Below are 27410 nucleotides of genomic sequence, written 5' to 3' on the forward strand. Positions count from 1 at the left end.
GGACACGCTGATCTCCACCGCCTGGGCTGAGAGCGTTGGCGGGGTCGGGGGCGTGGGGCTGTGCTGACAGAGCCCCATCTGTGACGCGGGGCTTCTGCCTCTGTGTGAAGTGGGGGGGCCCTGCTGATCCCCCCCCTCCCCTCGCCGAGGGGATCTGTGTGCAGCCAGAACAAAATACTGATGAACAAAATCGTGTGACAGACAGCAGTGGCCTTTAATGTGTGCGCTGGGGTCCTCAGGGCTGCCCCCCATCTGTGCTAAGCAGGGGAGGCTGCAATCAGCTGGGAGGTGGGGGGGGGGGCAGCCCAAGGGCTGAGGCTGCTACCACTGACCCTCTCCTTCCCCCCTGGGACTTACTCAGCCCCTGCCCTCCAGCTGGGGCAGGCTCCAGAGGTGGGCGCAAGGACCCTGTCAGGGGAGGGGTCCTCCTCTATGATGGGGGGAGAGGGCAGGAAGTCCAACTTCTGGCTCAGTGAGGCAGGATTTGCCATGGCCCCATTCTGCCAGCACCCCCAGCTGTGTTGGGACTTCATTTTGCTTAACTCCTTCAGACACCAGCCGTGAGGGCAAGTCCCCCGTGCAGGCGGATTGCTCCCCACACCGCCCCCTTCAGCCCCTGAATGAGCAGCTCTGGGGCTGTGGCCAGAGCCCCTCCTGATGCTGGCTGACCTTTCCCCCTCACGCTTCTTCCGTGAGCCCCTAACTTTAGCTTTTGTGTGGCCCCGTGGCTGAAGAAAGGCCCCAGCCCCTGCTGTGCACCCGGGGTTGGCAGAAGCCGGGGGCTTGGCTTGCTCTGGCGCTCGCTGCTAAGCTTTTGGGGCTGACTCCATGGAAAATCCTGGCAGAAGCTAGAGGCGAGGGAAGCGTTCAGCCGGGAGGGCCTCTCCCGAGCTGCATGGGGAAAATACCCAGCTCTGTTCATGCTCCTACAGACCTAGCCGAAGTCTCCCACCCCCCAATCTCCACTAGCTGCAGAGACACCAGCCTATTCCCTCTAGCTTCGCCTGTGGCGACCATCTCAGCTCCCCGCCGAGTGTGCCCAGGGGTTGTGCCCCCAACCCACCAGTCAGTCCTCCGGGGAAACACGACTAGGCAGCCTGGAGTGCAGCCTGACCCAGCGAAGTGGCTCTTCCCTACGGCTACGTGCTGGCCCTGCAGCGGCTTCATCCCTCCCATTTTGCAGGGCTGGCATTTGGGGGGCAGTGAAGGGGAAAGAGCACCTGCCTGTGTTCCTCCTGGGGGGAGGGGAGACTGAGAGCTTAGACCCCCTCCTTCAGGGTACCACAGGCTGTTCGTGCAGCTGACCAAGGCCTGCCCCCGCTCCCAGGGACCCCCGGAGGACAACGCTGAACCGGGCCCTGTGCTCCCGCCAGCAGGCTGGCTCCTGTTCTGTCCGCCTCCCACCTGCCCCGAGAGCCCCAGAACCTGCTGAACGTTCCCAAGGACGTGGCTACGGACTCAGCATGAGGGAAGCAGAGTGGATGAGTTGAGAAAACGGTGGCCGTGCTGTCGTTTCATGGGAGCATGTCCGTTCACCCAGAGGATTATGGGAAGCTGGCCTCCATGGCGGAGCCGGTGATTTCGTGAGGTCAGGTGTCTTGGCAGTGCTCTCTGGAGAGGATGGGGCCCATCCCCCACTCCCCTCGGGAGGGCTCAGAACTGCGAGGCGCTGCTGGGGTCGCACTGCAGCAGCCGCACGATCGAGGGGTCGCTCTTGGCACCTTTGATGAACTCTTCCAGAGAGAGTTTGCCTGGGAAAAAGGAGAGAAGAAAGGACCTGGTGTGTCCACCGCCGGGTCAGCTCAAAGGCTGCCTGCATCTGAAATCAGCTCGACCCTTTCCAGCCCCCTCCACAACCTCGCAATACAGGGCTGCGGGCTGCAACCCCTGAGTCAAGAATGCACCACAGAGTAATTGTCCTCTCTCTGCTGCAGCTCGATAGCCGTGGGCACCTAGGGGGAGGGGAGCCTGTCCAGGAAAGGGCTTCTCAGGGCCCTACCGAGTGAAATAATTCTCCTTTCGGCTGGGAACGGGCCCCGGGCCCCCAGAGCAGTGAGGATGGTGAGGGTGGAGCTGCTGTTCCTACAACAGTGCCTTGCCTGGGACAGAGTTTACTGCACTGACCGTCATTAAGGGGACACCAGCCCCAGACTGTGGAGACCAGACATCTTCCCATGCCCTGTTCTCTCCCGCCCCGGCCTGGGGAAAGTTGGACAGACTGAGCCCAGTGCCCAGGAGCGGGCTGCTGAATTTCTCCTTATGGTCTTTGTCCGCACAGCCCCCCGTGAGGCAGGGCAGGGCTATTATCCCCAATGGGCAACTGCGGTGCAGAGAGATTAAGGGACTTTCCCTGGTGATGGAATCGGTGGCGGAGCAGGGCGTTGCACCCACATCTCCCCAGCGGCACCCTGGTGCCCTAACCACTGGGCCACCCGTCCAAATAGCCTCGCCCTTAACTGCAGGGCCCAGGAAGTGAGAGAGAGAGTGTGTGTGTGTGTGTGTGTGCGTGTGTGTGAGAGATGCCACTCTTGGGTTTGCTTTAAACACAATCAAGCCTGCTGGCCTTGGGCTTAGCCCCTCCAAGGAGGCAGGGTCCCAGGCCCACAGAAGACATTGCTATATCATGGCACGGCCACAGGAGAGCAGCCCTGTTAGTCCGTCCCCCCTGTCCCACCCCTGCAGTGATTTCCCCCCCCCCCCAGGAAACGCAAACGATGCATTTAATCAGTTTGCGTGTCTCTGATCCTAAGACCCCTGGATTTAGCAATGAGACCTTTACTTAATCTCCCTCCGTCTCCTCTCATTTACCATCATTATTAGTATCCATCTGTCGGAAGATTTTTTCCGTTCTCTTCTCTGGAGTCGATTCATCCTCAGGCATCTTCATCACCGAGGAAACCATTTTGTAGATGGCCTAGGGGAGGGAGAACAGGACAGAGGGGGAGTCGTGGCCTCTGCCAACTCAAACCTGCAATTGCTGTTCCTAGGGGTGGGTGCAGGGGGTCAGTGGAGGGGTGAGACCCAGGCGGAGTAGCTGCAAAAGCCACTTGGAAGACACAGAGCTAAGGCAGAGAGGGCTCCCGCCTGCCTTTGCAAACAGGGTTTGGTTTTACATTGGAGAATGAGCGTCTGTTTTAAAAAACCCAGTGGAATAAGCCTGTTAGCGGCATCAACTCCCGGCACGTCAGCAGGGAAATACAATGGAACAGACTTGATTAAACAAGATCAGTATAATAGCTACTGGGTCATTTCCTCAGGCTGCTGCCGCACGGCATCTGTAACTAAGATTCAGTGTGCCGGGGCTGTGGGGTTCATTCCAGAGCGAGCCCCAGACCTAGGGCAACAGTGGTGATGTGCTGGTGCGCGTCCTCCCGCTCCCTCCGCCCCCCAGACCAACTCAGCCCCTCTCCCCCAGGGCCATCCCTGGCTGCCCGCTGGGCACCTGGTAATGGCCGGCTCTGCAGAGGGCAGGTGTTACAGCCCTGGCTTGGCTCTTCAGGGGAGTTGCTCTTTTCTCCAGTTTACAGCAGAGTTGGTCGCTTGTGCCCCCAGCCACTCAGGACGGCTGCATCAGAGGCAGCCCCTCGTACAAGGCCACCGATGGACACTGGGATGATCCGCTACCTCTGCTCGGGTGATGCTGCCGCTCTGTTCCTTAGCGGAGCGGCTGCAGTTCCCACCTGGCTGCACTTGTGAAGAGTGGAGGGGGCTGGCCCCAGCCCGGCAGCTCTGAAAACACCAGGCGCTAACAAGCTGTCACCCGCAGAGGGCAGAGAGGAGCAGGGGAGGACGCCTGCTAGTTCCCCTGCGAGACCTTGACTCACGTGAGGGGCAGCAGCCCCACGTACCGGGCTGGGTTACCCATCCCAGGCAGGCAAGCCAATGGCTCCTGCTCTTGGCAAGTGCAGACCCCGACCAGGGCTGGTCCTGGGATGAAGGGAAGCAGACGGTGCCCCTCTGAACAGATCTGTGTCCATCTGACATTGGGACAAGGCCAATGACTATACTCCCTGCAGGGGTTCGTGCACAGGGCACCCCGTCGAAGGGGCAGGTCTCCTATGCTCAGACAGTGGAGTACAGCTGGGTCTCCTCTCTCCACTGGAGACCTAGCCACCAGGGCTCCAGAATGCCAAATGCCCTAGCCAAGAAGCCCATTTCCCTCCCTGCTCCCCGGTTCCAGTTGCTCCTTGCCTTGGGCCCTTCAAGGATTTGATTTGCAGAGGAGAGACTCAGTATAAAGGGCTCTGGCTTTCAGACGCTCCACTGCTGCCCCTCAACCCCCCCCAGGCAATGAGTGTCCTGGGCTCCTGCGTCCTGCTGCGCTCCCACCTGGCTCATGGCAGCGAGTGCATTAAGCCCTGCCAGGACCAGCTTGATCCTTCCTGCATCTCAGTGGGAAAACGGAGTCAGCCATTAGCTTCGACCCTGGATTCAAAGCCACGGTTCCCCCACAGGCACGGGAGCTTTCACTGCCAACGTACCAACTCCTCGGCTACTAGGGCAGATTTTAAATCCCTTCGCCTGGGACCTAAAGCAGCAGAGACCAGTCTGGATGAGAGGCCGGTCTCTGGCTTTGAGAGCGACACTCTTTGTTTCTGCGAAAAGCACGTGAAAAGCGGACGCCACTGGCAGGCAGCATCCTGGCCTTTCATCGGAGAAGGGAGATTTTGAGCAGCCTCCGCCTGTAGAGGGCAAGGCTTGGGGGTCTGGACTGCACGACCTTCTCCCAGCCCTGCCAGAAGGTTGCCCTTCAGAGCCAGGCAAGAGACCCGTGATGGACAGTCACCTCACACTCTGCCCTCTGCTCATCTGGCCGGCTCACCATCCCCCCGTTAAATTCAACTCTTCAGCCTGCTCCTGCCCCTCTCAGCATCACTGCTCAGCGGCGAGAGGGAGGGAGGCTGGGCCACAGGCTGAGGAGGAGGCCAGGAGACGCAAGCTTTTTTATGACGGGCCTTGTGGAGCCCAACCCTGCCCTTGTTCAAGCACGTACGTACGCACCCCCCCAGTCCCTGGCCTGACAAGCCTGTGAAGGGAATCTGCTCCTCCTTACAAAGTCCAGCCCCCACCCCTCCATCCTCCCAAATGTCATTATCCTCCAGCCACTGAATCCCACCTGGTCCCTGCATCCCCTCGACTGACAGACACGTGTGGCCTGCCTGCATTAGCCCCTAAGCAGTGCTAGTCCCTGGGGCAAACAGAACAAACCTATCCGAGCCAATTCCCAGCCGGACTGCACCCTGGCTGGTTGCTGACACCAGGGCAGGGTGGAGGAGATGAGCTGGGGCTGGTCAGAGTGCATGGCTGGTCAGAGTGCATGGCTCTGGAGAACTGGCCCCGTTCAAACTAGTCCCAACTCCCTGGGCAGAATGCAGGATTAGTCCCTATGCGGCATTTCCTAATGGAAGGGGCCTACACGGACGCCTGGATCTCAGCTAGCTGAGACCCTGATCCAAAGCCCATTGACATCGAGGGGAATCTTTCCCTTGACTGCAATGGACTTCGGCTCAGGCCCATAGGCAGGGCAATACTCCAAGCTCATCCAGCTGGAGTCCCAGGCAGCAGAAGCCCAGGCACAAGGAAGCCACACAGCCGGGGAGAGGGAATTGGGGAAGGGGGTCGTGTTACCTGCACAATCTCCAGCATCTCCTCCCGGCTGATATAGCCGTTACCATCCAAGTCATACATGCTGAAGGCCCACATGAGCTTCTGCTCCAGTTTGCCCCGGGAGGTGACACTCAGGGCGATGATGAACTCTCGGAAGTCGATCGTGCCGTCCCCGTTGGTGTCGAAGGTGCGGAAGACGTGCTCGGCAAACTTGGAGGCGTCGCCGTAGGGAAAGAAGTTGGCATAGATCTTCTTGAACTCCTCCACGTTCAGGATGCCGGTGGGACAGTCCTTGAGGAAGCCCTTGTACCACTCCTGCAGCTCCAGATCCGAGAACTCCGTGTTCTCCCGCAGGTCCTGGAGCATCTCTGGACGCAGTTTGCTGTTCTGCTTCCCCATGGTCACTTCACAGCCTTAATCTGGGCCCCAGGAGCCAAAGAGATGAGAGGCAGATCTGGTCAGTCCCTCTCCCAACTACCAGCACCCTTCCCAGATGGGTATCTCAGCTCCTTCCTCGGCTATGAGCACCCATCGTGGACTCAATACTGGACAGACTGGGTGAAATGCTCTGGCCTATTCTACAGGAGGTCAGTCTAGAAGACAGAATGCTCTCTTCTGGCCTTAAACTCTACAGCTCCCGCCTTGCACAGGACTCGGCACGACTGCCCCACCCAGGAGCTGGCTAGCGTCCTGCGCAGCGTTCTGGTTTTGTACAGCACCGAGCACTGTGGGGCTCTAAGGTGTTTTGGGGATATAAATAGTAGGTCAGGATTCACTCAAATATTACAGTACCTAAAGGAATATTGCCTACCTGAGTCAGAACCACCCCCCCAAACACAGCCATGGCAGGAATCTGGACCCCGCTGAGCCAATTTAGGACTCACTGCCACATGGAGTCAGAAAGCTCCCATCCCCCCAGGCAGCCCTGGAGACATTGTCCTTCTCCTTCCCTGCACCTGCAGAGCCAGCGCACTGAGCAGTCATCCCGCAGTGACCTACCACAGGCCTGTTGATGCTGCCAGGTCCCCTCCCCGGCTCCATTGCAGAAAAGAGAAAGCGTTTGCTCAGCTCGAGCAGCTGCTGCTGGGGGAGGTTTCTGCATGGAGGTGGGAGGAGCCATGAATCATCCTTGATTTATTACTAGGCAGAGGGCCGGAGGCACTTTAGGAAGAAGGTGAAGTGTCTATGTGGCCGCCTTTCACACCAGGCATTCCCAGGGCTGGGCAGAGACTGGGGCAGGGGGACGACGCCTCGAATTATAAGCAACTCTCAAAGTTACTGCGCTGCAAGTAGCTACGGCAGAGATTTTGCTGGGATGCTCTAAACGCCAGGAGAAAGTCTGGAGAAGCGTTGGTGCGCAGGGGAGGGGGAACGATCCGTTCCACACCTCTCAGCCCAGCCCACCGAGGGCATCTCCTGCCTTTCACCCAAAGGGTTGGCCCCACTGGAGGCATCGCTGCCCCTGGATCCGCAGGGAGCAGAGCTGGCCCATGGCCCCTCTCCTAAAGGCGGCCAGAAGAGTGGGATTGTGTCTCTTCGGTGCAGCCCTCACCAGCAGGCCCTCACGCTCTCCAAACTCCCCTTCCCTGCCATGCACCCGCCAGATGGCTGCCCTCAAAGCTCACCCCGAAGTTGGAGCTGGTGCGCGATGCAGCTGCCAAGGGAGAGGAGCAGCTGTCAGTGCCCAATGTGGAAGCTCCAATCTCTGCCCTGGCTTCTGGGTCCAGTTTGGAGGGGTGATACCATTTCGCGCTCTGAATAACCTAGTGGGGACAGTGTCACCTCCAAAACCCCACATCGGGGGGGCCCTGGCTGTAGGACTCTCAGGTCCTGTCTACACTAAGGAAGAGACCATGTGAATATTAGCCACTGGCGCGGCAGCGGAGGTACGTGTCACAGCCCCATCTCCACTAGAAAACCAATCCAGTCTTCAGCACTGCGTCCCCACTGTTTCGCTGCGTGCTCGGGACAAGGCCGCTTTCAGCCACACCACTGGAACAGGACAGACTTGGCTGGAGCACCGTGTGTCCTGCTCTCGCCAGTGGAGCAGCAGCCAGGAGCACGTGAAACAAAAGCTATTCCCAGTGTGGACAGGCAGGTCTGTGCACTGGGCTCACCAGCTCAGCCAGCCACTCCCATTCCTTCCCCCGATACCCTGCCTGGCGCTGGTCAGCTTCCCTGAGCTCTGCTGGGCTCTCTGGACTGGGTGCTGCAGAGTTCAGTCCTCGCCTGGCTAAGCAGACACACGGGGCTGGTGTTTACTGCAGCCATTCGCTCAATCACACCACTCGGCCCAGCTCGGCCAACCCCCGAGCGGCACAGGGCTGGCAGCTGAGTTGTGCTAACGGGAGTTTGTAGCCTGTAGCAGGGTCCCCACTGCATCACTCACTGAAGCCGGACGGGCCGGCTGGCTTGAGCTTAAACCACCACGTAACCGGAGCCAGAGATTTCTGGGGGTCAGGTCTGAGCCAACACGCGAGTTATGCCTTGAGCTAACCCTGCCATGGAGACAAGCCCTTAGCCATCATGCCTAAGAGGAGACAGCCTGCTACTGCCTATTCCTGCAGGGCCTTTAGCCCCTCGTTCACGCCATGGTCCCCACCCTGGGAATTCACTCCCCTGAGCAATCCAAAGTCTGCCTCACAAGCATCCTCGTAGCCGCTCCGGCTCCGGGTGCCACATGGCAACACGAATGAGCCCAGTACTGTGGGCGCCAGGAGGAGAGGAGCGTTGGGTAAGGACGGTCATTAGAAGCCAAGCTCGGGCATAACAGCTCCACAGCAAACTGGCGGCAGCAACCCCTGGATGATTCCACCCCCTCGGTTGAATAGTAATTGTCAGCCTATTAACAATCACATCTGTGCAGCCAAGCCCAAGCAGCAGGGTTCTGTTGGCACCAGGGAGTCAGAGACACAAGATCACAGGGCAGAAGACAACCAAGGCCCCTTCCCCTCCCCGTTAAACGCTTGCCTTTAGGCCTGGGTCTGGTGAGCCATCAGGGACGTTCATGTGCCATTTGACATCCCCCTGCCCGCTGGGCAAGAGGGAGGGGAGAGGGGCTGGACAGCACAGGGATTTCCAAGTAATTACTCATGGCCACGTAAACAGATCAGCCCTGCTTAGGAGGTACAAGTTCTGCTCGGAGAAGGCTGCCAGCCCCAGAGAAGGGGAGTCCAGACCCCACCACTGAGAGCTCCTGAAGAGCAGGGACTGTGGAGCAAGGGAAAATTCCCATAAAGAGGCTCAGGACCCTGATCTCTGCTAGGGACCCACACATGCTCCCACCTCCTTGGCATTCAGCCTAAATGTCATAGAGGATAAGGATGAAAACAACCTGGAGCCACCCAAAATGATTCCCTCACCTGAGCAGAGGGTCATTTGGTCAGGCTAGCCCTGTTTGGCTCCTTGAATTATATCCCCATTAGCCAGCCCCTCAATCATTTTGTTGCTCTTCTCCAAATTCCCCCCTCGCCCCCCCACCAGCCTTCCAGCTTGGTTAGGAGCTTCTAAGAACAGAGCCTGACTGCAGAGAACAGACCAACGCTTCTGGGGAGCAGAGATTGGAGCTGGGGATATTAGCGCCGCCAGGACTAGGATTCGTTACCTCCCACTGGACCTTTTCTGTCCATTCTCTGCAGCCAGAGCCTTTTATTCTCCTCACTGGAAACTTAAGCAGCCTCTTGTAATTACCCATAAATTCAGCCCTTTTCCCGCCCAGTGCCAGGGGTGCAATCAGCCATCCCGAGACCCCACTATCTGGGCACAAGCAGCAAGACCGGTCACAGCACTTAGGTAGCTCTGGGGACACAGAGTCTTTTCAACAAGAGGGATGAGGTGGGCACCTGGCTGATGCTCAGGGACACTGGGTTCCCTTCCCATGGCTGCTGCCAACTTACCGCAAGTGGTTGGGCAAGTCATTTATTCAACACCTCTGGAAAATGAGGGTGACCCCCTGGCTGTGCAGTGTGTTGAGATTGCCCCGTGGAAGGCGCTGGGGAAACGCAGAGTGTTGGCATGTATAACCCAGACTGGAAGTGAAAGGGAGATCAGGTCGGTGCATTTCCCGCTGGCTCCACTTCTCCGCCTCCTCATGGAGGATCTCCATGCGGTTGGGTCAGGTGTTACAGAAACAATCCAAGAAAACAGAGCCCCCCCCCCCCCATCCCCCATTTCCCAGCAAGGACTTTCAGTTCTACCAGCTCTCTTGGATCCCCTCACACTCCACAGGTGCTGGCAGGGAGAGCTCCCCGCACTCCCCCAGCGAGAGCCACTGGGGCTGTCTGCCTCGTGTGCAAGCCATGGGCTGACCAGTGCTTAGGGAAGCCCATGCTGCTGGAGCCAGAATAGCCTGGGCCCACGGAGCTCAGTGGATCCTGATAGATGGCTTGGAGAGGGAGAGTTCTTGCAGGGCAACGCACTGACGCCCCTTGGAGGTGAAGAGAGAGAGGAAATTACCTGTTCCAAGGCACCAAGCCAGGCAGCCGCACCTGGCAAGCAAAGTGCCCACTCCAGGGGAACTACTGGCCACAGGAGCAAACAGCACAGCTAGGGAGTAGCTCGTCCAGGTTAATGCTGCAGGAATTCCTGAACCAGGAATTCCAAGGTCGTTCCATGGCAAATGGGAGAGGCAGATGAAGAGGAACCGAAGAGCAGAGAGCATCCTGTGGAGAGGAGACGACCATGCGTCCTGTCCACGGGGGATCCTTAACGGAAGCAACGAGCCAACGTGGCACATATTATAGTCTAACGACAGTGAGCTGTGGCGGCTGTTAGACACAGAACCAGAGGCTAAGCGCTCCTCACTGTCAAGACAGCATTGTTAGGCCATAAAAGACACCCTGGCGTGGCTTATTAAAATCAGACTCTCCAGAGGAGAACCAGGCAGGGAGAAGACAGATTTCTAAGCAAACACTAATTGGGTGCAAGGTTAGATTGGAGGAAAACAGGCCCAGAGTTTTAAACGAAACAAAACCATTAACCTTGAAGGGAAGCAAATACATGAGTCAGTGTTTTGATTTGCCTAGTAGCATTGCCAACGGGCGTCATTCAAGGATCAGGGATTGGAAAGTTGAACTCAAAGTTGTTAAAAGGAGGATGTTGGGCCGATTTATCGCCTCTCCACCCTGCGACTGACAGATGCCAGGGAGGCAGCCCTAAGTGAAAGAAGCCTAGCGCCAGAAGCCCAAGTCTGCCATTCTTGGGTGCTCATGTCTCCCAGGGGGTCAAGGTGGGCAAGGGACGTGAGATCAGATTCACTTGGAGCCAACGAAGTCCCACTTCAGGGTCTCAGCTCTTTGGAAGAACGGGCAATGGCAGAGGTCACCACGGGTCACCACGCTGCGACTATCAAATCCAGCACAGCATGACTCCTCACGGGCCACCTCCTTCCTCACAAGGAGGTGAAGGGAGCAGAGGGTTTTTTAAATGCCAAATTAGCGACTTAGCAACATGGATGAGCTTTTCCTTCCCGGTTTCGCCTTATTGCAACTGCTCAGTTAAATATTGATGGTTATAATCACGTTTTGCCAATTTGGTTACGTTGGATATGCCCCCCCCACCCCAAGAGCCCGGGGGAAACACAATCAGAGCCCAGCAGCAGCTCCGTGCAAGAGGTTGCCGATGTTCTCCAGGTGGCCTGGCAGACAAGGTGTTGGTGTGGCAGTCAGGAGCCCACACTTCTGTTCCTGGCTCTGCTGCATGACCTGGGTTAATCACTGCGCTGGTTTCCCAGCCGACCCTTGTCTAGTTACACCATAACTAGTACAGTGTAAGGGGCTGTCTCACTAGGTGTTTGTACAGAGCCTAGCACTATAGCTCAGTGGTTTGAGCGTTAGCCTGCTAAACCCAGGGTTGTTGAGGGGGCCACTTAGGGATCTGCGGCAAAAATCTGTCATGGACGGTACTTGGGCCTGCTAGTGAAGGCAGAGGACTGGACTCGATGACCTTTCAAGGTCCCTTCCAGTTCTATGAGATAGGTGTATATAGCTCCATATATCATAATAAAAAAATATTAATATTGGTGAGTGTCAGTCTGAAAAATTCTACCTGACAAGAGCATAGAATACATGGGCAGTGTTCCTCCTCCCCCCCCCCCAGTTGGATTCAAGGCTTTAAAACCACAATCTGTCAGAGTTAAAAAAACAGTCTTTTTTTTTTTTTTGCAAAGCGGGGGGAAGGGAGGAAAAAGCTTTTCTGAGTATATTCATTTCCCCTCGCCGCCTGTTTCTAGCAGCGATGGCTGCACAATGTTCCGTTCAAGCACAGCTGCACAAGGAAAATGATACCAAGGATGCAGTTAGACTGGCTCTGTCCTGCAGACCTCAACGGTGTCTGGTTGGGCAGCTTTCCTGCAGAAAGGGGTTTGCCCGGCGCAGTGCAAAGGGGGGCTGAACATGCTTTTTACATTTTGCAATCACTAAAAGGGTTTGACTTTTTTTTTTTTTTTAAAGGCAGCCCCAGGAGAGAGAAAGCGTCACTCAGGCTGGGCTCTGCAGAACTATGCTGCATACATGGGAAGCAGTCGCTGAATTCTGCAGCCACATCAAGCAGGCGGGTAGCTTTATTCCCATACCCAGTCCCATGGAACGTCAGGACTACGCCCGTGAGTGGGCTGCTCACTGGATTTAGTGGCCTGATGTGCCAGAGCGCTGAGAACAATGGGAGTTGAGCTGTGGAAAAATGCGGCCAGAAGTGTTTGCAGGATCAGGGCATGGGGAGAATCGTACAAGGAGCTCCATGCAGGCAGACCTCTGCCTCCCCGCAGACGCTCCAGTGACTCCAGTGGTGGATGAGAAGGAGGCGGTGGGGTGGGGGTGGGAGATTGGGGCCTATCAGTTGATTAGAGAAAAGAGTCATTTTTCCTTGTTAGTTTTCTGTACATTTAATTTAACGTGCTCTGAACAGTCGCCCACATGGGAGCCGGTGGGCCAGCCAGGCACGTCAGCTCCTGCCTGCTTGGCTTCTCTAACCTTCTTCCTCCACTCAGAGTGCCCACGTCGTCTCTCCCCGGCGCCATGCCGGTCCAGCTCAACGAGCCGCTTGTTCAATTAGGAAGTAATGAAGGAGGATGCCGGAGCCGTTTGCCAGAGACACAGGGCAAGCAGGAGACACGAAGCTCCATGCACTCAGCAGACTGGAAAGCCCCAGAGATGTACCTGCAGGGTGTTGGCTGACTTGCCCAGACGACTGAGCTGGGATGCAGTGGTAGAGGAGAGGCACCTCTGCCTGTACATAAGCTGGTAGGAACAAGCCCAGCCAGACCTACTGGGTCAGGGAAGGAAGAAAGACCATCCAGGACACGGTCTTTCTCAATGTTTGCCCCTTAGTTTAAGGGGGACTGGTTCTTGCAAAGCAAAAATAATCCAGGGTGGCCCCCCAAGATAAGAGACTCCAGGACAGAGATTCTTTACAGTCCCAGAGCAGGGGATGCTCCCTGCAGCATCTCATTCAGAATCCATGCAGGGACCTCTTACCACAGGAATTCCTCCTTTCAGAACCCAGCACCACCGGCTCTCCTTTGCCCACTTCATCATCACAATTTAGAGGCGCTTTCAGCATCACCAGAGCCAGCCCCTCACATTTCCCCCCTTGCCTTGCACCCGGGTGGGACAATCTTTGGGTTTCTGCAAGCCAACTCCAGGCAGGGATCTCCGTCCCGTGATCCAGCGAGATGCAGTTTCGGGAGGTGGGGTGCAGGACTAGTCCTCACGCTGCAGGAATCCAGGGTCGCGATGCGCTTTGCCGAATTTATGGGGAATGCTCACAACTCACTGGATATTTGGTAGATCTTCAGCCAAGAACATACAGGGAGCAAGAGAATTTAAAGAGTTTTCAGACACACCTGTCACTGGTTCAGTGTCATCGTGAAGTGACATGGGCTGGGGTCTCAATGGGAGCTTGCCACTTGACAAACTTCAGCTTGGATCACCTACCAGACATAAATCAGCCAGTGCCGGAAGAGTCCTTCCTCCCCGCACGGAGGCAGGGCTAAGAATATGTAGGAAATGCAGCTGCCATGGGAATGAGTTGGGGGAGGGGGAGGAATTCAGAGAACTGCCAAGTTGCTGAGAGATGAAGTCTTATTTCTTTTTAAATTCACAGCAACCTTCCAATTCTCCGCTGCCCCATTCGTTTCAGCAGGGAGAGAAGATTTATGCCTTGACCCACATTGGCTGTCCAGGTGGCAGCTTCCCAACAGTTAAAGCCATGTTTACGATCGTTATGATGCTTTCGGGTCATTTCTTTTTAAGCAGCTCTCGACGGCGCGGTTTCCCGAATAGTGCAGCACAAGCCAGGTGTTTCTCCTGACTAAAGAGGGATCAATAATCCAGCTGGGGAGAAAGCAGCCTCAAGAACAGGAGCTGACCTCACCTGGAAGATCTCAAGGCCCCTCGGGTGGGGTGACCGAAGCGAGGGGCTACCGCAGGACAAGGACAGAGACGCCGGCCCCCGAGCCGGCCCCAGTTCGGAACAAAGAACTCCGACTCTGCGCGCAGAAAGGGACCACTCCAGTAGGAAGTTCCATCATTCCAGTTCCTGAAGGACAAGTGAGAACCAGCTCTTGTGTGACACCACAATCGCCATCCACTACTTGTGCTAGTGATGGCACAGCTCACACTTGCTCGTGCACGCACGCACCTCCTCTCCAGAGTGCGTCACAGAGTCAGCTCGCTAATCCTCAGGCATCCTTGTGAGGCAGGGACTGCCCTCCTTTGATAGGTGGGAAACTGATGCATCAAGAGATTAAGGAACTTCCCCAAGGTTGCAAAACAAATTGGTGGCACAGCTAGGAACAGAACCAAGCCTTCAGCTCCCAGGCCAGCCCTTGGCCACAGGATCATCTCCTTTGCCAGAGGCTTACCTCAGCATTCACAGCCTGTTCCATATTGGCTGAAAGCTACAAAGGGAATAAATATCAGAGGCAGGGAAAAATCCTGGTTCCTGGTCCTGTGCTCAGGCCTCTCTCCGTTACTACTCTCCCCCACCGGAGGAGCTGCCCCTTGATCTCTTTCTGAATATTTCTGAGCCAAAGGCCCATCATTCAGATTCCAGTGCTGGAGGCATGTGGTTAATGGATGGCCCTGCTGTTCATAACCAGATGTCAGTTAGGGGTTGGATTGTGCCAAGAAGCATGAGGATTTATGGCCCGTTTAAAGTAACTGATTCTCTCATTATCCTGTGTCCTTTTCTATCCTATTGCTTATGCAGCTGAACATTGTTTGCCTTTTTCACTGGCACTACACAAGAGAGGGTGGAGGTTCTCATGATGCCAGGCACAGCGATGCGCGAGGTGTGTGTCAGTGAATTTAGAACACAGCACAACGTGTGTTCATACTATTCTTTCCGGCATGCGTGGTTGCATTTGCCAACAGTGAATTTCATTTTCCATGGAGGGGTCCATTCCCCTCGCTTGGTTAGGTCCCTTTGGAGTTTTCTTGAGGATCATCTTCTCTAGGTTCGACTAGCCTAAATAACTGTCATCTGCAAACATGCCTCACGTTTTGCCACACCTTGCTGCATTTCCTCTCCACCCTCCACTATTAATGAGGTGATTTGCCCATCAACTGCAGAGCATGGCATACTGGGGCCGCCTTCTTTCCTTTTTTATAGGCTCAGATGAACAGTTGTCTTTAAAGTTCACTCAGCCTTTATGTCTTACGGATGTTGCAGGCATCTGGCTTTTTTGCTGAACACAAAACAACGCTCCCACCAGAGCCCACCCGATGGAACTCCCATGCTTTGGAGATTAGAACAACAAGGTGGAAAATCCCAGCAGTTCTAGGAACACTGATGCCACACTGCGGCAGTCCTCACCGGCACTGCTGGAGAACGCTCCCAAAGCTGGAGCCTCCACCTATAAGGCTTGGGAACCACTGGGTGAAACCTCATTCTGCCACAGTGACAACGGGCGCGAAATACCCCATTGGCCCAGGGAGACCTGGCCCGCGCGGCCAGAGCTCTGCTTGGGCTGGGAGTTCTCCTGGCTGAAGCTTTAACAGAACTGGGTCAGCTCCCTTTCGAGAGATGGTTTATTTTCAGCTCTGCACACTGACAAAGTGAAGGACGGGAACGCAGAGCCTGGCAGAGATGCAGGAAGAGCGGCTTTGCCTGCCTTCTTATTAATATTTAAACGATGCTTTCCAGCCTCTGCCTGGCGCTGGAGTCCCAGGCATCGAATCCCACAGACTGAGGCAGGCAGGCGTTAGACAGGGGAAGGGGACTGCTGCTTCGGGTTCTGCAGACTGGCTCAGCCACCTTTCCCCATCCACCCCAGGGAGGTCAGGCCGGAAGATGCCAACTAGCTGCCCTGAGGATTCATAGGGGAGGCGGGAGGGTTGAAGGCAGATTCCTGTTTGGGGAGCGGAGGGGAAACACAAGCAGTGGCTGTGCTGTAGGGGTAGGAAGGGGAATAGCAAGATAACAGACGTCGAGCGCTTCGCTCTCCGTGGAGGGCAAAGGGGAACCAGTTCCAAGGCAGGCAGGTTTGCATCCCAGCAAGACCAGCTCCTGTTTGCCTGCAGATCGTGCTACGCCATCCAACGTCAGTTTGATGCTCCACACTCCCCTCCGGCCCCACCTCGGCCGCAGCCTCATTGATTCTCGTGGTAGTGCCACATCCCAGAGCACACACAGAGAGACGGGGTACAGGTGGAGGCGACGGGCTGCGGGTCTCTGCTAACAGCTCCTGAGAAGGGGCTGATAAAGACACACATCCGTCTGAGATGTCAGCCTCAGCCCCCACCCAGGAGATGAGGCCGTGCTACCTCCCCTGTTTTCTAGAGGAGGGAAGAGACACACACACAGAGGTTGGCTGGCTTGGCTGAACAGCAGAGCTCAGCACAAGAGCACCGCGCCTCCCGGCGCTAGGAATCCCAGTGGGTCCTCAGCGCATGACTCCCCTCTCCCTGCCCTGCGCGAAGCAAACACCAAAGAGCAGATTTGACTAACTGCACAGGCACCAAGATGTCAGGATTTTCCATCAGCTCTGCCACCAGCTGCAGTGGCCTGAGCAAAGCAAGAACTCCAAAGGCTCAAATGCTCGGCAGCCTCCCGCCCAGAGGCTCAGCCTGCCCATGCACCGGCATGAGGCTGCCCTGTTCCCAGCTTCCGTTTGAGGGCGAGAGAAGAGACGGGTCTGGTAGATTTCTACAGAACCTTTTCCGTTTCTGGTGCTTTGCTTGGGACTTCAGGGCCTTCCTGGACTCCTCCCTCCCTCCGCCTGCGAGCTTTTTGCACCTCACCCCAGTGCGGCTCAGACAACAGAGCCAGCTCCAGCTGGAATTTTCCAAGGCACCTAGGAATCAGACTTCCACCAAACTGCAAAGGCATCTGGGTGCCTAATTCCCTAAGACTCCTTGCCAAATCCTAGCCCATTTATACTCCAGCCTCCCTGTGGCTCTGTTGCGCTCTCATTTCTCTGCCAGAGTCCCCCCTGTCCAGTCCCCCAGCCCGTCTGCTCCGAGCAGGCATCAGCTCACGCTCTTTACCTTAGACGGCCCTGTCGCTGCTCAGCAGACGTACGCCCAGCCCCATCGCCTCCATCCAAGAACAAACTCCCATTCAGAACAGACCCTATCTGAGCTGTGCTGCCTGGCCAAGTCTCCTGAGCACCAGCCCAAGGCAGAGCCTACCCGTGAACGAGGCCTTCAAGGCAGTCAGTTAATAAGCACCTCCAGGTTAGGTATATAAGAAGCCTGTTCACTGCACTAGCAGTGGGAAGCAGTGATCTAGCACTGGAATGTGCAGCACCCCGGGAGACGCCCAGGGCTTGCAGAAATCAGCCCTGGGAGGATGATTTAGACTCTGCTAGAAGCAGGGTTTTTTTGCAAAAACCCCCGTCCTCACTTAAACATCTTTAATGCACATGCGCGCACACACCTACCTCCCCACATCCCCTCCCTGAGCGACCCACCCCCACCACAGACAAGACCCAAAATGCTCGGAGTCAATCCTCTACTCACCCACGGAAGAGCAGAGATGGGACAGGAGATCCAGGCACTGGAAATAAGAACGTAAAGGGACGGTCAGTAATCCACTGGCCACACAGACACCAGATTCCTGAATCCAAGTTAGCCAGCCCCAAGGGTCCCAGAGTTACACAGACAGCATGCTCAGAGCCGGCGCTAGGCATAAGCAGACTAAGAAATTGCTTAGGGCCCCAAGCAGCTCAAGGGGGCCCCCAATTCACTTTTTAGTCTAAGAACTTGCCTGTTTTAGTATTGGGGGGCAAAAATATTCCTCTTTAGGGCCCCCAATGGGTTAGCACCGGCTCGGAGCATGCGTCACTCCCAGCCCGTCAGGCAAAATGCTCTGTTGTGACAGAGCTAGCATCCAACAGGGTGCCAGATTCACTGAGCGCTCCCTGCCCCAAACTCACGAGCCCGGGGCCAGTGATTAGAGCACATCTCAGCCATTGCAATAGCACGCTGGAAACAGGGGCCCCTTCTCCAAGCCGTCCCAGGCCTTACAGACAGATAGCAGCCCCTCGGTTGGCAAAGCAGGGAGAGCGTGCAGGCAGCGTGGCATACTGCCCAGGGCCGGCACCCTCAGCCAGGTGTGCCGTGGCATTCCACCCCCAGGGGTCTTCAGGGGCATCCCCGTGTTACAACGACTCAGCCTACACGTCCATCGGGTCTCAGCGTGAGAGTGCGTCTGTCTCCCATGGAAGTGAGGGTTAATCCCTGAAAAGCCCCCCCCCCCCCCCCGAGTTACTCATGCAGTCCCGTTTCTGAGCAGAGGAGATCGCTTCACTCAGTATCACTCATCCAGGGAGCAGATCCCCCCCGAGTTCCCGAGGGAGGGTCTCCATCCATAGAGCCCTTCGACGGGCCATTATTTAGGCTTTGGGCCCTTCCCCTACCCTGCTGGTTCTGCAGTAGCTGGGCCTCCAGATCCTCAGGGGCAGGGGCACCAACCCCTTTTCTGCTACACGGGAGACTCATGTGCAGAGAGCTCCTCGTCCCGCCTCCGCACCGTTCTCTCCCTCCTGGCAGACCCGTGCGACACGGGGCACCTGGGCTCTCCCGCCGGCTGCTCCTGAGCATGGAGGTCACGTACACACACTCCCAGGCGGCAGGCGAAGCAGAAGTGGTGCCGAGGCTTAGGCCAGGGGCTCCCCAGACATTGAATAGCCTCCGTTATTCTCGTTAACGAAGAGGGATGATGTGAGCAGGCCAGATGGATGCCGGCACCCAGGAAGCCGTGCTGCAGAGGAGGGCTGGGCTGCTCTCCAAGGTATGTTATCCAACGCCCCCCCTCCCAGACACTCGGCTTCATGCTCCTCTCCAACCCGATTTGCACATGCTGGCAATTTCCTCCCTCATTAAGCAATGAAGCCTTGGTTCACATGACCCAGGGCACAGTGGTGTCTGGAGCAAGGAGCACACAGCCCAGCCGGCTTCCAGGAACATGGCACAGCATGAGCTGGGCTGGCACAGCATGAGCTGGGCTGGCCCAGCGGGGAAGGGCCTGGCACGCAGCAGGAAGGGTGCCCTGCCCTGCTCAGCATGGTACCCTGCTCCTGGCCCCACAGAAGGGGGGTTGGGGGTCACAGCAGCCAGGGAACCCGGGCACTACCCCAGGAGGGCAGGGCAGGAGGGACCCAGCTCCCGGCAGGTTCCCCCTAGCTCAAAGCAGCCCCCTGGGCGAGCCAGGGCGCTGAGGTCCTGCTGCGCCCGGGGAGCCTCAGCCTCCCCCCACCGCATGGTGCTGCGGGAGCCCCCGGCTTCCCTGCGGCTCCGGGGAGCAGAGCGCACAGCCGCCAGGGGAGGCGGGCCTGAGCTCGGCGAGCCCCCGGAGGAGAGACGGGGAACCCCGCCGCCAGCAGGCGGGCAAGATGCGCTTCAGTGCCGGAGCTCCTGCCCCGGGCATGGCTGCAGCTCGGAGCGGGGGGGTCGGTGTAGATCTGCCGGGGAGGGGCACAGGAGCCGTCCGAGGAGGGCGGGAGCCGGACGGGGGGTTCGCCTCTGGGAACAGCCGAGTCCCACTGCAGCAATGCAGGCGGCTCGCCCCCAGCCCTGACCCGCTCCGGCCCCCCATCGCACGCACCTCCAGCAGGACCGCTGGCTGCAGCCCCGGGAGAGGGCAGCTGCATGCGGCTGCCCGGCTCCGCAGCGGGGGCGAGGACAGGCGGGACAGCTCTCGAAGCCGGGGGGGGGGGCTGCCTGCAGGGGGCGAGGGTCAGAGAGGTGGGCGGGGGGAATCCACCCCCTGCGCCATGGGGCAGGGACGAGGCACCGGCGGGGGGACCCCCCTCCGCAGAGCCACGGGCCGCTGCAGCTGCGGCCACAGCGTTTGATTTCTTGTAAAAGGAGCCTGGTGCCCCCGCCCGTCCTGTCTCCAGACCCCCAGCACGGCAGGGGCTGGCGACCCCCTCGGGGAAAGGGGGCGAGACCCACCACCAGGGCACCCCCCGCCCCCCGCGGCTCCCTGCCTCTGCAGCCCCGCGGCTGCAACAACTTTTCCCCTGCAAGGATCAAAATGTCAAAGCCACGCGCGGGCGGCTTCCTACCTGCCCAGCCAGAAGGAGAAGCGGCGGCGGCTGCTGCGGCGGCTGCTTTCGCCCCCCCCTTGTGCTCCAGCCTAGCGCCCGCCCGAGAGCTGCATCCCAGCTGATGCTACTGCTGCTCCATCCAGGGCTACACTGCACGAGCTTAGCAACTTCAGGGCGGGGGTGGGGGGGCTGCGCTGGACTGGGCGGGGAGGGGGCGACTCCTGCAAACCCGGCCCGGGGAAGATGCAGCGGGAGGGGGTGGGTGGAATGTCCCACCTGGAGCAAATCCCCGGGGCGGCTGCCCGGGCTCTGCCTTGTGCCCGGCCTGAGCCCCGCCCGCCCAGCGCCTGGGATGGCCCGGCTGGCTGCCGGGGCCGCCTGCCCCCCACCCCCGTTTCCCTGGGTCCGGTTGGTGCAGTCCGGCTCAGAGCCCTACACAATCACCGTCAAGGACTGAATAGGAGCTGGAGCGATGATTGACAGCGGCTTCCCCCCCACCCCCCGCAGGACGCCTGCTCCCGGGGGCCGGGAGGGGCGGGGGGCGGAGATGCTGGGACGCCAACCAGGCGGCTTGGTTCAAAGTTTGCTTTAAAACCAGGCCCAAGCTGGGAATGGGCCTTAAAAACAGCCCCCCCGCCTCGTTAGGGGGGATCCCTGATGAGACGCCCCTGGTCTTGGTGCAAAGCCGCAGCCGATCCCCCAGCCGCTGCAGCGCGGCCAGATGTGAATGGGGCTGCAGGGGATCTGGCTACGTTTTGCAGCCAGGCGGTGGGGCAGGCGGGAAATCGGGGGCCCATCTAAATGGGTGTGTGTGGGGGGTTAGTGGAGTCAATCGGGAAATGAATCAGGCCAGCTGCCCCCTGTGATGTGAAGGTCAGTCTGCTGCCCCTGCCCCCCCAAGGCCTCAAGGCCTGTTTGCACCTTAGAAGCTGCCCGGGGGAGGCTGGGTGGGTGGGTAAGGGGCAGTCGGGGGGCAGCGAGGGGCAGCAGTTGTGGGGTGGGCTCACTAGCGTGTTTGCTGCAATGATCCGCAGTGGAATCCTTAGCAATGTTGCCATTGAAACCGTTCTCTCCGAGAGTCCCATTTAACCTCTTGGCGTGGGGAATGGGGCAGTTCACATCTCTGAGCCCTTGTTTCGGGCTGTCTGCAGACTCAGCCAGACAGCTCCGCCTTTGAGCCAATCGGGGCATGTTTTCAAGGTTTGCGTTGCAACCGTCGGGATCAGGAACCTGATTAAAAAAAGAAAGAAAGCTGAGACGATGGTTCAGGACCTTGCAGCCAGGGGTGGATTCTTGCGGCTGTGGAATTGCAGAGTACAGGGGCCCTGCTATATTGTCAGTGGGTGAGAATGCTCTATGGGTAAGGTGTGCACCTGCATTCTGTACGCTACAGCGCGTGTGGGCATGCAGAGTGCCTACCGTGCAGACACAACATTGCAATGCACACATGCCATTGCACGCTACTGGATGGACCCAGAACTGCTCCCCTCTATGTCAGAGCCTCTCCAAAGCTAACAGAGAGTCTCCTTTAGCCCAAGTGGCAATGGGAGTCCTGAGTTCTATCCGGGCTGTGATGTACACCGGATTGACAACCATGTAGTCCCTACGCAGCTATGGAATTGTTACAGGGCGGGTGTTAGAAATTCTCACACATTTTCATAGTGTGGACCATAGAGAGGATCTTCCCACCCATTCACCATTGCCTTGGTCCCCCTGCCCTCCCATGGACAAATGGTGCTTCCTCCCCAGCGATGACCCTGGGCTGGATTGGAAACGCAGAGGAGCTGCTATTGGGAAAGGTGGAACCAGGGCAAACTGGCACCTTCTCCAGCTGTCTTGATGAGCATAAAGGGAGACAGAGAGAGGCAAAGAGAAACACACGGGGATTCGGTGAGGTGGAGGGGGTTGGAACAGAGAGTTCCCTATGTCACAGGACACACACCTCTGCCCGTTAGGGCAGTGATTTTCAAACTGAGGTCCGCAGACCTCTGGGGAGCCGCTGTGTCTAAGATTTCCAAAGGGGTCCGCACCTCCCTTCTAAATGTGTTAAGGGGCCGCAAATGAAAAAAGGCTGAAAACCCCCAGTTTTAGGAAATGAGCCACCGGCCAGGGCCAGCCACAATGATGCTGCCGCTCATTTAATTTGTCTCTTTTATAGCCAGTAACTCACAAATTGCTGCGATCTGGACTCAGCTAGGGCCGACCCTGTCAGGGGACCTGACCCCCCAAAGCCTCAAATTGAGGCTTCTCAGTTTTGCAGCTAATTCCAGATTATCCCCGGGGGGATTTGGTTTCTATCTCCCAATCAGGTGTGTTTCTATTGATATTAAAGCTCTCCAGCCCCGCAGGCTGCTTTTCCTAGAGCAGGCAGCTTTTCCTTCTCGCTGTCATGTGCTTTCAGAAAGAGCAATTACTCAGGGGGCAAGACAGAGGATCATTTTAATCAATGCTTGCAGCCAGTGAAATGTCTTCACACTGTCAAATGGAGAGCAGCCCAGTGAAATGCAAGCCAGGCTCAGAGATGGGAGCTGGTCCTTCCCTGCGTGAAACCAACTCAACTTCATTCATTCCAGGCAGTTTCACTGGGTTCCCCCCATGTCTCTCTCTCGCCGGCCTTACTGTGCCCCAGGAGATGAATGGCACCTTAGCATAAGAAACACACAAGGCCAACAGCTGCTTTAAGGATGCTGAGCATTGGCATAACAATAGTCTGAGGGCAGGTCTCAGTGGATGCAAGGGTATGTGTCCTGAGAAGGGGGGCGGTGTTTGCAGACCTGTGAGTGTCTGTGTATTTGCTAAGATACATGTATGTGTGTGTGTGTACATGTGTGAGGACCCATGTGTATATGGGCATATGTGTTTACTTAGACTGTAAATTCTTTGGGGCTGAGCCTGTCTTTTTGTTCTGTGTTTGTACAGCTCCTAGCACTGTGGGGGCCGGGGCCATGACTGAGGCTTTTAGGTGCTACCGCAATCCACAGAATGCATACTCATAATAATAATGCGTCTGTGCATGTGCCACTGGGAATTCTTATGTACACGTCAGGTGCAGTGGTGTGCATATGTTTAGGGTCCATGTGCATGCATACATGTGTGGGGACACGTGTTTAGCTGTGTATGTACATGCAGGGGTTAAAGTAAGAAAGTGTGAGAGGAGAGGGCCACGCTGTCTCCATCCCCAAGTCCACCAAAACAGGAGAGCTCCCTCTGAACCTGGCTCCCCTCCAGCTCCGCTCCCTCTCTGCTGGTGCAGGGAGAACTGCCCCTTCTGTTTCAATCTACTTTAGCCACTGCATACAAAGTCCCTCAAACGTCTCTGTCCAGGCGTGTTACAGCCCCCCGCTGAACCCAGCACACCCAGCTGGGGCTTCAAGGGGGCAAAAGAGTGGCAGACCCGAGACGGCTCCAGCTGTGCCAGCCAAGTGGGTTTCTCTGCCCCCTGCGTCCCTGGTTCCACTCTGCAGTCCGGGCACACCAGGCGTTCAGCTTGCAGCTGCTGCCGGGAGCTGACGTGGTGGTTCTCGTTCCCGCAGCAGGGACGGGGGCAAGCGTTCCTGGGTGGTGTCCAAGAACTGCCAAAAGGGGCTTTGGAAGTGTTTGTTTAACGCACGGCACAGGAGGAAAAAGCCACCCTTGCTCTTTGCTTTCATGTCGCCACCTGGCAGCTCTCCCCTCCCCCGCTCCTCCCTTCCCGCGGAGGAGCGATGAATGCGCCGCTCACAAGGGCACCCACGCTGCCATCTGGGAGTACGGGGCCCGAACCAGCCTGACCACAATGCAGCCAATTGCCAGTGCACAATGGGCTGCGACACACAAACTGCTGCCTTGCTGCTGCCCCGGCAGCCAAACCGGCCCCCACCCGGCAGCCCCCACTCTGTCTTTGTCCCAGTGTCTCTCTCCTCCACCCCCTTTTAGACCCACTGTCACTCCCCCACCAGCTCCCACGCTTGCTCCCACAGCCATCGAGTCGGGGGGTTGGGTGGGAGTTTGGGGGGTGCCCCTGGCCTGCGGCTCGCTCTGACTGGGGCTGTCCGGCTGGCTCCTTTCAGCTGCACCGTTTTCACTGTCAGAGCCACAGCTCAAGGGCATAGAGGTGACGTGCTGCCGCCACAACGAGGGGCCAGATCAACTCTGGTGTAACCCCAGTGACGGTAAGAGAGCTGCCCTGGGGTTGGCATAGGCCGGGGGTCAGCGAGCCAAGGAGAAAGGCCAGATCCTCAAAGGTATTTCGGCTCCTGACTTCTATGGAATTCAGTAGAAGTTCGGAGCTTAAATACCTTTGAGGATCTGGGCCCAGGTGCTTTCCAGGCTGGCCCAGTACATCTGAAAGCAAACGGAGGCTCTTCAGGCATCCCTGGACTCCGTGGGCTCTGCTAACAGGCCTCTGCTGCATTGAGCCTTATTGGGGTTTCCTTGTGCAGCGAGCCTGTCGCTCACCAAGAGGAAGGGCCAGCTCCAGGAGCACTATGGGAACAAGTGGCAGCAAAGGATTTTCAGGAGCGGGGTGGGCAGAAGCTGGACTTGCAAGGAGACAGCATGGTCTAGTGGTTACAGTAGGAGTAAGGCAACCTGGATTCTCTTCCCATTTCCACCCCGACCCCCTGCATGAGCTTGGGTGAGTCACTTCCTTGCCCTGTGCCTCGGTTTCCCGACCTGTCAAGTCAGGAGAGTGACCCAGCGCTGCCTTTACTGGACACTCGGAGACATTCAGGTGAAAGCCGCTGTCGCAGTGGGGTTCATACGCACAAAGCATGGGAGGAGACGAGCAGATTCCTGCTTTCTACCACCCCTCCGCCCAAATTACATCACTAGTTACCGAGTGCCCCCTCCCCCTAATTCTGTGGCTGCTGGTTCTCTCTGCCCTTCTCCCCCCACGGCTCGGTGCTGGGCGCACCAGTCATGTTCCTTAGCAGTCAGGAGAGCCAGACAAGGCAAACGGGCAGCAGGGACTCTGCGCTGGGGATGGATGGACGGGCTCTCCCCACAGGCCGCAATCCCCCGCATCAGCACTTTGGATGGACATCAAGGCCCAGACCCTCAAAGGGATTTAGGTGCCTAACTCCTACTGAAATCAATGGAAGTTAGGAGCCTAAATCCCTTTGAGAATCTGGGCCCAAGGCCCTGCTCTCAGCCCCAAAGCTCTTCCCAACCCCACTTCCCCTACATCAGCTCTGCTCATCTCACCTTACTCCCTGCCTTCTTGTTCATTACGTTCCTCTCTGGCCACTCCTCTAAATGCTCCCACCCACCCCCTCTGCCATGCTGTCTCCTAGGCCGCCCGCTTCCTAGCTCATTCCTGGCATTGTACAAACTGGTCTGGTTTTCAGGAGCACTGAGCACCTGCCGTTTCTATGGGTGGCAATGGGGCTTGTAGGGGCCTGACCTGTCTGACAATCAGGGCAATAATAAATAATCAATCCCTCCAGAAAACCCACTTCTTCGGAGACGTCTTCCTGTGCAGACACCCTGCCTGGCAGTGTCTCTTCCCGCCACCACGTCTTCCTGCGCTGGCCAGGTGTTTGCACTGGACTGTAAGCCGGCAACTGGGGCCCCCGGGAAAAGCTCTGTGGGCTGAATAGGAAATAATTGCAATATTTAATCAATAATATAATTTGCATTTAAAGCACCTTTCACACGAGGCTCCCTGTGCACTTTACAAAGCAACCTGGCCAATCACACGTAAGAACGGTAACAACAATACCCAGAAAGCGAATGGGACCCTGTTGGACCAGGTGTGTACTCAAAGCCCCCACTCCTGTAATCAGGTGCCCACACCCATATACCTGTGCAGAGTCTCACTGAGAGAGGGAGGATGGTAGAGTGGTTTGGACACTTGCCTAGGAGACTGGGATTCAACTCCCTTCTCCGCTACAGGCTTCCCGTGTGTGACCTTGGCAAGTCGGGTGGGGTGTTCGGAGCTCTGGTTAAAGCAGAAGTGAAGAGGCAGATTAGCAGCAGCGTGAGAGCCTAAAGGACAGTTCCAGGTGGACCTGGATCTGCTAAGCTGAGTTGCGGTGTTTTCACTTCTAGTTTAACCTGGGTTAGCTAACCTGAGATCAGATACTAGGGGGGCATATAAGGACCTAATACAGATAGACCGAGTCCCTGAATCTGCCCATGCAGATCTGATTACAGGATCAGGACTAGAATTAGGGTTTTGGAGGATTTGTTTTGTTTTGTTTGCAAAAGAAGCTTTTAGAAAACCTAAAATCAACAGAAATGTCTTCAGGAAACTAATTATTTAATTCCAGTGGTAACTGCTTGAGTACTGCCCAATTCTTTGTGATTTTATCTCATGAGATGCAGTGTTTTACTTAAAGCCCCCAGCTGCTGGAGTCATGTGATTATGTGAGAAGCTCTGCTTTCATTAAACAAAAGTAAAGTCTCTACTCCCTATGGTTGCAGAGAGCTATCTGAAAATGTGACCAAAAAAAGAGATGTCAAAGAAACTAAAACATATTATTTAAAAAGACCCTCATGATTTTTAAGCCACACTCGTGCTTTCTGGGTGGCTGGACTCATGATTTTTTTAATGTTTGGGGTTGGCAATGCTGTAGGTTTCAGCCAAATAACGAATTCCCTGCAGTGTCTGGTGCCCAAACATTATAGCCTTGACCCTGAAAATTGACTAATGGATTAATCCGTTTCTATTGCCCAATCTGAGAGAAATGCAAAACAAAAGAAGCAAATAAACTGCATCCAGAATGACAAGAGAATGAGCATGTGGCAATTCTTTCTATTGCAACAAGCTCCATGAGGGTGTTATTTGTAACTACAGCGGGGCAAATAATGGCTTTTTTGGTTCACTGGCAATTGTGAAAATTCAAAAATAATATTGTTTTGGTTTGAACCAAAACAAACTTTTAAAAAAAAATTTCAGTGACTCGACAAGTCGAAAAAAATCCATTTTTGGTTGAATGAAATGCTTCATTTTGATAAGAACTAAAATATTTTGTTTTGATTTCAACCATTTTTTAAAAAACATTTTGATTTCAAAAAATAAATGTAAAGGAAAAATTGAAACAAAAAGTCATTTCAAACCAACCAAATCAAAATGTTTCAGTTAAAAACCATCAAAACCAAATGTTTCAATTTTTTTCAGTAGGTTTTTTGCCCCCAACTGAACCAATTCAGCCAAATCAACTTGAATTTTCAAAATATTTCAGTCACTGAATTTGCATTTTTCACCAAAAAGTTGTGGTCGAAAAGTTTTGCCCAGCAATGTGTGTAACCTAGAGAGGGACATTTGTACATCTGGTGGTGAGTTTGGCCAGAACAATCAAGCTCCTCAGATGGTCAGCACTCTGGATAG

The 27410-nt window shown here is 56.3% G+C and overlaps 1 protein-coding gene across 2 annotated transcripts; it reads right to left on the minus strand.

Annotated features, from left to right (window-relative positions):
* Positions 1-9: 9 nt before the first annotated feature.
* HPCA (hippocalcin) lies at positions 10-20260 on the minus strand. Of its 2 annotated transcripts, XM_044997906.1 has the most exons (5): positions 20117-20260; positions 17568-17604; positions 5629-6026; positions 2809-2914; positions 10-1751 (listed from the first exon to the last, which is right to left on the minus strand). In XM_044997906.1, the coding sequence occupies exons 3-5, from the start codon at positions 6004-6006 to the stop codon at positions 1654-1656; spliced, it is 582 nt and encodes a 193-aa protein (XP_044853841.1). In that variant the 5' UTR covers positions 6007-6026; positions 17568-17604; positions 20117-20260; the 3' UTR covers positions 10-1653. The 2 variants fall into 2 exon arrangements, with proteins under 2 accessions (XP_044853841.1, XP_044853840.1); XM_044997905.1 differs by lacking the exons at positions 17568-17604; positions 20117-20260 and adding an exon at positions 6607-6723 and having other exon boundaries at positions 13-1751.
* Positions 20261-27410: the final 7150 nt, after the last annotated feature.

Source organism: Mauremys mutica, chromosome 23 (genome assembly GCF_020497125.1).
Source record: "Mauremys mutica isolate MM-2020 ecotype Southern chromosome 23, ASM2049712v1, whole genome shotgun sequence".
NCBI classification, from domain to species: domain Eukaryota; kingdom Metazoa; phylum Chordata; order Testudines; family Geoemydidae; genus Mauremys; species Mauremys mutica.